Source organism: Fusarium phalaenopsidis, assembly GCF_050370095.1.
Source record: "Fusarium phalaenopsidis strain FUZ10S chromosome Unknown contig_32304, whole genome shotgun sequence".
Classification (NCBI taxonomy): domain Eukaryota; kingdom Fungi; phylum Ascomycota; class Sordariomycetes; order Hypocreales; family Nectriaceae; genus Fusarium; species Fusarium phalaenopsidis.
Window position 1 is genome coordinate 1,171,962 of NW_028145404.1, and position 12,244 is coordinate 1,184,205.

The window sequence follows — 12,244 nt, forward strand, 5'->3', positions numbered from 1 at the left end:
AAGGGAACTGAGAGAAAGAAAAGGGCCCAGCTTTGGAGTCCAAGTTGTTTACGGTCTAGAAGCTGGGCCACAGGTTGGTTATTGGGAAAAGGTGCACAAGAGAATGCGCCAATGGGACTTTTGTGAGGGATTCATCAAGATCAGGTTTTTCTTTACTACATAGTTTTACATCTGCTCACCTTGTTGAGGGATACCCAGGAGTTTCTTCCTTTTTTTTCTTCTCTACTCTTTTGCACTAGATAGAATGGTTGGTACAGGAATTGGGAGCACCCTCTTGTTGCGAGGGGCGAATGATGATTGAAACGAGCAAGATGGACGATGCTGCTGGCCAGTCGGATACAATTCATGCTTCAACAACAACTTAGATAGAAATGGTTACGGTCACCCAGAATATCACTGTCGTTTTCGTTTGCGCTTTACATGTTGGTTCCAACACTTGACTCGATTGAGACTTGGCTCGGAGACAAGAGGATTGAGGAGGCATGAAACACGTTGTGAATGAGATCGTCGCGTGCGTCATGTTTCGACGGGGCTGGACGCGATGTCACATCAATTAAAACACAAGGCTTGCCTTGCCCACTCCCCCGTTGCAACAATGCAATGTATCTTTGGAGATGGGGAAGTGGTACCATAGAGCTAGGGCCTGCTACAGAGGCGAGGGGGTGCTGGCATGATGCTCGGCGGTTCTCTGCAAGCGAGTCTGGAGTCGAGTCGTCGCGGTGCCTAGGTTTCTGTCTTATAGCGCTGTTAATGCCAGGGATGGAGCAGGATCGACGGCCAATCTATGCGGTAGGGTGACGTTGGAGATGTTTGCTTTGATTGTCGCCTGCTGGGATCTCACCTGAGGGAAGTTGACCGATGCCTGCGAACGGCATCTATCACTGTGTTGGTGATAGTGTTGAGGTTATCAAATTGCAAGAAAGTGTTGGAGTTGCCGTTTATGGGAAGTCGTGATTTGGATACGGGGGTCCGGACGACTCGATTCGGCAACCGACAATAAAACTCTTGAAACAAGGCAGGACGTGTCACCTCTTAGCAGTCCGTTGTATAAGTCCTCATAGAGAGCGAGCCCGTGATTAGCGCCCAGTGTGTGCGATCACACGTTGCGTCCCGGCTGGCCAGGCTCAGGCCCAGGCCCAGGGCTGTCGGATCGGCGACGCGACCTTGGTCCCGGGGAAAAGCTTCTTTGACGCAGGTACCCGACCAAGGGAGGGAGGAAAAGCTTGGGTCGTATGATTAGACTGTTACGGTACCTGAGGACGGTACCTGAATCCGTGGTCTCGGTGTTTGTAACCGGGCGCTGCGTGGGCCGCGCTGAGGTGAAGCAGAAGCGAAGCTTGATGGGACATAGCTTCGCTTGAGCACCTTTGAAACGGCTGCCGGGATCGCGATCAGACGATGGGGGAACTAAACTCGAAAAAAAAAAAAAAAAGAGCGAGGCTGAACTAGAGTTGACAACGCATCCCGCTTACCAACAAGGCTTCCTTGTCCCGGTAGGGCTATAGCGGACTGTCAACATGGGCCTTGCAAACGTTCCCTGGAACCTTTGGAAGAGCGAGGTCGCGTCCAGCAAGGTCGTCTAACAAGGGGCACAAAGAGGAAACACTTCCGGGAGGGAAAGACAGAAGAGAAGAGATCTGGATCTTTGTTAAGGGGGGTGTGGGCGGAGAGAAACAAGTTGGTGTCTTCTTTAATCTCCCAAGATTCATGCGGCGCGGAGGCCAGCCCGAAGGTGCCGGCCGGGAACGGAGGTGGGCTGCCGAGAGCGGGGAATACTTTGTCGCGGCCCGGACGGAAAGGGAAGGCAGGCAGGCAGTTGGGAGGGAGGGTCCAGACGTTTACCTTTTGACGCACCGTTTGGTGGTTTCTTGTCGTTCCGACAGGTTGGGCCTGGTGCATAAACTTGACTGCCAGGGGGTTTAATGGGATTGCGCGCGGGAGATCGAGGGCTGAGATGGATGGTGCGCATGAGGACGGGAGGGAAGGGATGGATGGAGTGGTCGGCAGTTGTTTAATGGGTAGCTGAAACGACTCATGGATGAAGGGTTGACGACGACTTAAAGTGGTGATGAGGAATCGACTGCTCACATCTCTCAAAATAGCTTCCCAATGGACTCGAGTGATGATGTTTTTATGCGGTATGGTAGCGTGGTGCCCCCTTTATCACACCTCATCAGGATAACTCGGCTTACGAGAAAACTTAAAAAAACCAGCGGACAAAAGCATTGTCTCAAGCCCCTCAACGTGGTTGGTGGGAAGTTGAAAGAGAGATGAACGGGCATTTGAAAGAAAGATCTCCCTCCATCCAATGCGTGGAATGCAAGCACTTAAAACCCCGGTCGAGTCCTATTTCCAGAAGACCAACCATCCCGTCCGTTGAGGGCGGCCAATCACGACACGCTCCGCCGTCGCATGGTGCTTCAACCTGTACCGTCCGGCTGGAATCGTGCGGCACGTGAAAGAGGGGGGTTAGCAGTGTGTATTATGGGATGAAGAGCCGAAAATCGTGCATGTCTTGCAGCCGTTTAAGCGAGCAAGTTGCATTCGATAGTGGAGGTTGTTGTGACTTTGGCGGGTGAGGACGCCATGTGTGCATGTGTCGCTATTCGCAAGTTCAAACCCATCCGTTCCGTCCCCGTTGAAACCTTGAGTTGGAAACCTCCGCGGTTAGGTGGGCTGGCTCGCTTGGACACATGCTGATGTCAAGACGCAGCGGCGGAAAACGTCCGAGTTGGAGAGCGCCATTGTGGAGGAGGAAGATGCAAGGCTTATGTCTGTCAATTGAAACCGCATAAAGTATATGGTGGAAGTCTCGGATGTACTGTATCCGTAGTTGTCTGGTTGCTTGGCAGTTTGGTTTCTATTGACAACTTGGCTATGTTGAGACAATAAGCTATTCAAACTGGTTTTCTAGACCAGACCACGATAGTTGCTAAGAGCTCAAGCTCAAAGCGGCCAGAGTTTCACATATCGTGAGTGACAACGTTGGGTCAACTGGCTAGAAAAGATAGATAGTATTTTGACCCTTGAAGTGGTTGCCAGTGGTTGTCAGACAGGGCTCAGACAATACAACGCCTCGATGACGAGTGCAACCGGACACTATACGTTTTGGCAGGGGTGCGTTGCCCCTATCATGACACAGCTAGGTATGTGACGTGCTAGGTTCCTCGAGCAACGAAAAGTATCAGTATCATGGATCTGTCTGAAACAGTGTCAACAAGCCAAGCTGTTTCTCTTTGGGTAAAAAGGATCACTGCCTAAAAGGAACGAGGCTGGGTTCTTTTTTTGGTCTATGGCCTGCCTGGCGACGGACAGCGCCCGATAGTCGATCAAGAAAGTGGTGAGCTGACTGTGGTTTTGGTGATCTATTGGTTGGCTGTCGGCAGCCGACAGCAAAAGATGCAGGGGGGTGGTTGGAGGTGAAAGATGCAGCCCCGGGTGACAGCAGCTGCAGATAGACATGGGAACAATGCCTTTTTGCTGTCATGGTTGTTGCCTGTCGTCGTCTAGGGCTTGATCAACTATCTTTTTCATTGGAAATCAGCTCGGGAGGAGTCGGCCGTCGTATCTGCATGTGTGACGGGAGAAGTCATAGCGGCAGCCATCCATTGGAACCTTGGTGTTGTGATTGTACCTTTTTGCTTTCGGTCAGCTCCCCGGGCGGCTCTTATTGACGGCCCCAACGTGTTTGTATTCAGACCAACTTATCACCGGCAGGAAAATCTACGGTTATCATTACAAGTCTTGTTGTCATGCCGTCAGCTCCTCCCGCGCATTCATCCGTCCCTGGCCCTCCTCGGCTGGTGCCTCTTCCAGCTTAGGCCGGTTCCAGTGGTTGGCTGGTGAGAGCCCGCAGCGCACTCTAGCTGCGCTCGCCACTGAAGCTAGCCCCCTGCAGGCCCCTGGAGACATGCCCCGGACCGCCTCTTGGTTGCCCAACAACCGCCAGTGGAAAAAGCCCAGCCCGGGGGCGCCATCGCGTGAGCTTTGGTTTACCTGATGCACCGCGGAGGCTTCAAGATTCCATCCATTCTCTCTGTTGCTTGCTTGCTTGGCTGGATTGTTTGCTCCTTGTCCTTTGTCAAGTCTCTATTCTCCTATTCTTCTTTTGGCTCTTTGCGAGATCAGCTTTCAGCTCGGCTCCAAGCCCTGCAAACAGTTGCTGTAAACAGCAAGGTTGGGTCCGTATCCACTGCATCCGTCCATCCAATCCATCCCGTGCATTGGACCTCATCATCCATCCATCCTGTCCATAAAATTTACCGACCAACCTACGACGAGCGGACCGGCCTCGACTTCGACTTCGAACTTCGACCCTCTTCTGCCTAAACTAATCCCCCGATCGACCCCGCGGCCACGGCATCACGATCGAAGCAAAGAGAAGCTGTTGAGGAGAAGGAATCTGGAAAGCATCGATGAAATAATCCAATCTTACGCCTGAGGTAGGCATCTGGTCCCTGCCCCTTCTCCCCTAATCGTCTCTGTCTGTATCAGCATCAACATCAACATCCGTCTCTCCCATCATCACCACAACATCGATTGGCAACGAGACAGGGCCTCAGCCAAGTCTCAAACCCAAACTCTATGGCTTCCCCCCTCTCATTCATTTCTATCCTCGGCGTCATTTAGCGGGGCCTCTATCCCTCCGGCCCAGTCCAGTCTCTGTTGTCTCCCTTTCCTTTCCCTTCCCTTCCTGCCCCTCCTCTTTTTTTATCGGGGCTTATGGTCCGTATGCCGACTTCATTCCTCCCTTTGTTTGGACCACTGTCTTTGATTTCTCCTCTCGCTGCAAACAAAGGCTAACAACACTCTTTGTTCAAAACAAACAGTCTTAGACTTTAATGCCTTCTTTCCGTCCTGCCATGATCGTTTACGACCTTCTATAATGACCCACGTGCACCGACCTTCGACATCCGAATAGACTTGACCCTGTTACAAGCTGTCCTGCCCTGCCCACGCCGAGCTCGAAATCTTCAGAACCCATCTCGAAACTGCCCTGCTACAGACCTGCTGCATACGCTCTCTTACCTGCACCGTTTCTCCAAAGTTTAATTTTCCGGTCCTTTGCATGTGTTACCACTGTTGCTGAGGTCTTCTCCAACGGCCCGAGGCTGACCGTGCACGCCACCAACCTCGAATTTGATACTTCCCACGGCCTGCCTCTGGTTTGGCCTTTATGACAAGCAATTAAAGCTGCTATGAGTGGGGATCAACTGGCTATCAGGCAAGCTCAATTCCAAACCTTGCCTCAACTGCACCATGCCATCTTTTCGTCTCGGCCCTGCACGTTGTTGCACAACCACTGACAGTTTTCCTGTCCTACAGCTTTACCGATTCGAACCCTCGTCCACCGACTTCTCAACAAACTCCTACATCCGCCGTCTTCCCTAGTCCCATCTTCGAGACCCCAAAGCCCGGGCAAGGTTCCGTCACCGACGCCGGGGGCTGGACGCCGCGCTTCGCCGAGGACTACTCTGTCTTCAACAAGACCCCAGGGAACCTTCGGGGAAACCAGGTTCCCTTCGTCGACCTTAGTCCCGCCACGCCTGCCAGCCGCCACAAGAGGTTGCTCTCCGCCGAGACATTTGCCGCCGAGATTGCAACCCATGTGAATCACTTCTCTTCTAATCCCAATCTGCCACTGCCGCCGGTCGATCCATCCCGCCGCCTGGCCTCATCGCCGAATTCAGTAACCGTTCCTCAAGAATATATAGCCGATTCGACTCCCTTGCCCAGCCCTGATCCGTCCAAGCAGCCAAAGTCATCCAAGAAAGCCAGAAAGGCCGACCTCAGCGGTGCAGAGCCCACGCAGACGGCGACACCTCCGCCCACTGGACGTAGGGGAGAGCGGAAGCTCACTGACAAGCTCACGATGCAAAATGATCAGAGCTTCGGTCAGCCTGACTTCACCGGCGCCTCTCAGCAGCAACATGATATTGCCGCTCTGATGGCCGCCTCTGGTGACATGTTTGGATATCCCATGCCAACGCCTGGCACCGCCGGCTTCTGGGACCCTTCAATGGGCATGGACTTTGACTTTAGTGCTTCTCCGTCTAATGTCTTCCAGACAACCCCCGTTCAGGGACACCGCCATACAGGATCTTTTGACTGGAATAACGACATACCGCTATTCCAGGATCCAGCTGCATCTTTCGCTTCGAACCCAGAGCCCATTCAGTCAGCTCGACGTGACCGCACTATCGCCCCGAAACCACTCGGGTCAACGGCAGCAACGACGGCGGCAAGTGCTGCCATGTCTGCAGCCCTGTCCGCACCCATAGACGATCCCTTTGGAATGTCGCAACACGCGAATGGAGTGAATCCTGGACTACTCTTCGGGTCTACACAGAACCCCATGTTGGATAGCGCTGCTCTTATCCCTGTGACACAAGCTGGCTCGGCTGAAGCTACCATCTTCCAGTCGAGGTCGAGAACACCTCTGGGAGAGGATCTTCGGCGATCAGCCAGTGTGAAGGAACTCAGAGCCACCAAGGCTCCCGATCATGCACTTGCTCCTTCTCCCGTCAAGTCTAACTCCCGCCCAGGGATGGGTCGAAGCGTCAGCGAGAACCGAGGCAAGAGAAATCAACCTCAGACCCAGAACCGACCAGTCCTGCCCAAGCTGGCACCCGCGGTTCGACCAGTTTCACAGGCCAGCAATGGATCGAACAGTGACAATGGACGACCCATAGCACGGCCGACCGGAAGGCTGTCTCCCATGAAGAGTCAGCATCGTCTATCGAGTCTGGCCTCTATACCCGAGGCACCACTGCAGCCACCGCGAACTCGAACTTCTGTCCGGTTCACGATCGACTCGAGGGGCAGAGCCCGTGCCGAAACAACCGTCGTACACAATGAATGTGACTGGGATGGAAGCTTCAGCCACCGAAGGACGTCCCGAGATAGGAGTCGAACAGGCGAATTGGGATTCTCCGACGATGAAGACTCATCTTCTGACGACGAGCCCATTATCATCCCTAGCAGGACCAGTTCATTCAACGCCTCGTTTGCTCTACCGGACCCCCTGAAGCCTGTTGGCTCCATCTTCCACTCCTCCAGACGCAGTGTCAGCGATAGGAGCACCAGTAGTATCGGTGCTCACGATGGCATGGGAGGGTCGCAGCACGATGGAGAGAGCGAAAGTGAGACTTTCATGCATGAGCGCCGCGACAAGGTCGGAGATGCCACGAGCGAGCTGCGCAAGGTCATGGAGGACCGCAAGAAGCGGTCAAATCAGATGGGCGGAGCGGGACAGCACCGGTACTTACAAACCAACAACTTGGGCCCCTTCCGGGGCGATACCATCTCGCCGTCGACCCTCACCGACTCCAGCCTCATGACAGACAGACAGGATATCCGGTGTGTCTGTAGCAGAAAGGGGGCTGACGGGGGAGACGGCTTTATGATTCAGTGGTGAGTGGCTTCCAGCCAGCTTGGTGGCGGGCCGAGACAGAGACAGACAGAGTTTGGGCTAACCTTGCAACCAGCGAGTCGTGTGAGATGTGGCTGCACGGCAAGTGTATCAATATGAATTCGCGGACACGACCGAGGGTTTACATCTGCGCATTTTGCGCAAACACCCCAAACATGCGTGGAGGGCGACTGCGAGACACGGGGCGAGGAAGCATGCTGGGTGTCGGGGCCGTGCCGTCACCTCTGGCAAACAAATCATTCAGGGCGTTACGATAAGGATTGGGTTGATGAGCATTTCTGAGGGAGTAGACAATGGGAGGAGTCCTCGGGGTGGGTCTGATTTGAATACACATGCATCTGGTTTTATGAGACTCTGACCATGCTAACTTGGTTGATGTGCCGTGATTCTCTTGCCTTTGACACGGGCAAAGTCGGTGAGCTATTGTCTTGTGAGGATGACGTACATGGGTGTCACAGTAGATGAGGGCTAAAGCATCGTGTGCTGCAGCGACGAGAAGGGGTCTTGAGTGCATGAGGCTGTGATGGATGGAAGAATGCCACGCATCAGATGCTGGAGGAGTTGATAAAAGAACGCTTGCGCTTGCTTGTGCAGACACAACAGCCCTGCAAGGCATAAATGAAGAGCTCAAGACAGCCTCCTCCTCGAGCAAGTGCCCAAAATGACCTTTGTCTGGCCTCTCGTTGGCCAATACCGTTGCCGCCCACTTGGGCTTTGCTCTGCCGTCGAGGGCCGAGCCGGCCACTGAGCGACGAGCCGGCCGCCGGAGCTCAAGCAGCTCCGATCTCGGCATGGTGGGGGAAGAATGTCGTCGAGGGCGGGGCACTGGCGCCGTCCGCCCCGAGCAGGGCCTCCTCAAGCTCCGCAAGGAGATGGGCACCTACGGTAACCTGCGGCCCTGCTTCTTCGCCTTGGACTCGCTCGTCGACTCTTCGCCCCTCAAGGCTGAGGTGTGCCGCGGCACCGACTTTGTCATTGTGTGCGAACTCACTGGCGGTATCTACTTTGGAGAGCGCAAGCTCTGGTTCTGCCTGGGACACTGAGCCCTACTCCCGCACCGAGGTGGAGCGCGTTGCCCGTCTGGCTGGTTTCCTGGCCCGCGGCCGTGGTGACAAGAAGGTGTGGTCTCTGGACAAGGCCAACGTCCTGGCTACAAGCCGACTCTGGCGCAAGGTCATGACCGAGACGTTTGAGAAGGAGTTCCCCGACCTCAAGGTCGAGCACCAGCTCATTGACAGCGCGGCCATGATCATGGTCAAGAATCCCACTGATCTCAACGGTGTTGTTGTGACGAGCAACCTGTTTGGTGACATTATCAGCGACGAGGCCAGTGTCATCCCCTGCAGCATTGGTCTCCTGCCCAGTGCCAGCTTGAGCGGTATCCCTGACGGCAAGGGCAAGTGCAACGGTATCTACGAACCCATCCATGGTACGTGTCTTACTCCCGCGATGTTATACTTGGTAACTAACTTAAGCTTTACAGGCTCTGCCCCTGATATCTCGGGCAAGGGCATCGTCAACCCCATCGGCACGATCCTGTCCGTGGCCATGCTTCTCTGATACTCTCTCAATCTCCCCGAGGAGGCCAAGGCCGTCGAGGAAGCTGTGCGTGCTGCCCTGGACGGTGGTCTCTGAACCAAGGACCTGGGTGGTAACGCCAACACCAAGGAGGTCGGTGAGGCTGTCGTCAAGGAGCTTACACAGATCCTCAAGGCATAAGAGTTGAACGAGAAGAAAAGTTCCATGCGATTTAGCAGTTCTGGTTGGAAAGGAGAAGAAAACCCCAAGTTAAAAACGTATTTGCAGGGTAGCATGATGACCATTTTGGAACAAGAAATAGTAAAATGATTAATGACAAAAGAAGATATCCCGTTGGATGCTTCAATTTTCGAAGAAATATCCAGTTTACTACCGGGTATTACCGCCACGGTATTTCGAAATGGACATTTCTATGTACATTGTGCTGATCGTACTGACCAGTTGATGGTGGCCATGGCTGGTGTGTTGCCAGTTAACCTAGACAACAGAGGGTTTTCTAGTTTGACAATCCCTGTAGGATGCCGGCTTGCTCTTGAATGAGGCCAGTGTCTCGAAATTTGAGCAACGTACATACGGGCCGTGGTGTAAGCCCGGGGATGTACGTTAGGCTGAGGATGTAGTATCTTAACTGCCGGTGTGAGACATATACTTGACTTACACAATGAGCAAAATTTGCCTCCTCACACGACACATCCTCTTCAGCCGCATATTAGAGCCCTTCCAAGCTGGGCTTGGGTTACAATGTCAACTCTAGACATGGCACTTAAAGTAGAGTTGATGGATAATACCGAGGATGGGCACCGAGAACAATTCTATCCGGTCGAGACCAAACCCAAACCTAAACCCAATTGCCTTTTTGCTTCCGGAGACATGGAGGAAATATGACGACCCGGAGCACCTCTTCCCAATAGACAGGGTTTTGACGATTAACTGTGGATTTTTGTCACATCATGGCATGTCCCGTGCCAACAGGCATCAAGGATGGCCCTTGGCAAATGACAACTGCGAAGAAGAGAAAGAGGTCGATCAAGAGACGGTCCAACGCGGGGGACAGATGCAGCAGCGTGGAGACGCAGGTTGGACGGGCGTCGATTCCGATTCTTCCAACGGCAAGACGTTGTATTCCTGCCTGTCAGACTGGATATGCGGGAATCACGAGTTGTCCACGCCGTGGCATGAGGGGAAGGCCTGGCAGTAAACTCATGCCGTGGAAAAGCATGCCACTTTTTTCTTCGCCGCGATTGACTTTTTTCGGTTTACGAGCTTGAAAAGATGAGTGCTGCCTCTGTCGGGATTGGTTGCAATGCAGAGAAATGTGCATTAGGGCTCCATCTGTCTGCTTGCTCCCCGGCGGATCAAGATGCCTGATGCTCTTCTTGTTCTTCGTGCTTGCGGAGGAGGGGCCGTCTTGTCACGCGGGCTCTGCGTTGGTCAGAATCTGGGCTCTGTTTCTGGGAAGGGAAGTTGCCGACGCTGATCTGGGCAAAGCTGCAAAGACTGGGTTCTAGGTCTCGCGAGGGGATGCAGGTCGAGAGAGGGCTGCAGGTCTGAGAAGATGCCTTGTTCCTGCTGGTCTCGGCATTGGAATTGGGTGGGAGGAAAAGCTTGGCCGGTCATGGAGGTATGGGAATCGGGTTCGCCTTTTTTCGTACAGTAGAGAATGGGGATGGCGATACGAGAAAAGAGGGGGTTGAAGGGGAGAGAAGACACAGAGTCATGACGTTGGGACTAGCGGAGAATAAGCTTGAATCCAGGGTCAGTAGGTACATCGTACATCGCGGCTGATGTCGTTTGAAGTGAGAGCAAGGAGGTTGACCGGGATTGCCATGATTGGTGGAGCCTCGGTGGCCGCAGGAGGAGTCATGATATGGACAGGCCGGCATTGCACTGACTTGCAACACTGCTGCATGTCGCTGGGACGGGAGAGGAGAAGTCAATCCCTCTGGCAGTTAGTTTATCGTGTATTGCTTTGTGCGTTGTGCCGTGTTGTGATGGTTGCAAGCGGCAGCTTCAACATCAGCCAGCTCACCCGACTCCGGTGGACATCAGTTGAGGTTCCCGTCCTCCACCACTCTGAGCTGTCCAAGCAGCTGTGCTATAGCTGTAGCTGGCTGTCTGTGCCCTGCTCCCGCTGTAAGGTACTGACCGTGCCTGGCTCAGGTTCGCGAAGAAAAGGGCGGACACGCAGTGCAGCTCGAGGCCAGCCAATCGAAGAGGCGACGCCATGCGCCGAGGAGGGAGCTCTCGCTGCGTTAGCTGTATCCTCTCCGCCAAGTTGCACACCCACACGTGTTGGCCGTGTTTGCGTGCTTTATCGTTGGAGGCGATGGAAGCGAAGTAGAGCAAAGCAAAGTAAAGCTCAGCTCAGCTCCATCATGCCTGATGATGGCAAGCGTCCTTTGCTTCCCTCTTGGCTCTCGGATAGGACGGAAACGACGGTGCAGGTTCTGACTGCTTCGATTTGATTGGGGGTGGGCATCCATCGGGATTATCCTTTTTCGAATTGCATCGCATCTGCTCAAGCCCTGCATCCATGAATTGACCCCCCGGTCTTTTGAGTGAGAAAGTTGTGACTCGCTCGTGATGTTGCGAGGTGTAGGTGTGGCTGGGATGGATCCCCATGTGAAGGAAGAGGTGTGGATGTGGCTGGCGCTGAGCGACAGTGTGGTACAGAAGGAAGCAACCACACCACCTGTTTACGATACGAAGTTGATTATCTTGATGGCTCTTGTCTTTCATGTCATGGGAGCCCTTTTAGGATTGTTGCTGGGGAACCGAAAAAGAGGCTGTTTCGTATTGTGAATCATTCCTCGATGATATTGCTGACCAGTCCCGAGTTACGGCTTTTCTCTTGTTATCCCCGACCCTCAGATCAACACTCTAGCCCGTCTGATGTCATGTCGGTCTCATCCCCATGGAAGCCTTTTTTTCCCTTGTAGGACAAGTTTTTCCCCCTTCTGCCTTTTTCTGCACCTCACCCTCCATACCGTAAGCGTATATGGCGTCGTGCAACCCAAGAAGCACATGCGGGCTGAACGGAGCAGATATTTTCCTGTATGTTCCAACAGTGAGAGCGGCTTGGCCCCGTCGAGGTTGGATTATGGCTTGAGGGCACGGCTGAGCTTTGCTTCCTTCAGACGCTGACTGACTGCAGAATGCTGAATATCGTATATTCGAGTTACATGAATGGTGAGATGATGGCGAGGCAACAGGGTGGTTTCTTACTCTCTCACTTACACTGAGGCGTCTCGCTTCACGATACCTACCATGCCC

The 12,244-nt window shown here is 53.7% G+C and overlaps 2 protein-coding genes across 2 annotated transcripts; both read left to right on the forward strand.

Annotated features, from left to right (window-relative positions):
* Nucleotides 1–5,281: 5,281 nt before the first annotated feature.
* Nucleotides 5,282–7,417, forward strand: LRP88_09665 (uncharacterized protein; the record flags this gene model as incomplete). The annotated part of the gene is made up of 1 exon (XM_083246146.1): nucleotides 5,282–7,417. One exon carries the CDS (start codon nucleotides 5,282–5,284, stop codon nucleotides 7,415–7,417), a length of 2,136 nt encoding a protein of 711 aa, XP_083097259.1.
* An 806-nt stretch (nucleotides 7,418–8,223) lies between these two features.
* On the forward strand, nucleotides 8,224–8,992 carry LRP88_09666 (uncharacterized protein; the record flags this gene model as incomplete). The annotated part of the gene is made up of 3 exons (XM_083246147.1): nucleotides 8,224–8,382; nucleotides 8,444–8,861; nucleotides 8,916–8,992. The coding sequence occupies 3 exons, from the start codon at nucleotides 8,224–8,226 to the stop codon at nucleotides 8,990–8,992; spliced, it is 654 nt and encodes a 217-aa protein (XP_083097260.1).
* Between the last annotated feature and the right edge of the window lie 3,252 nt (nucleotides 8,993–12,244).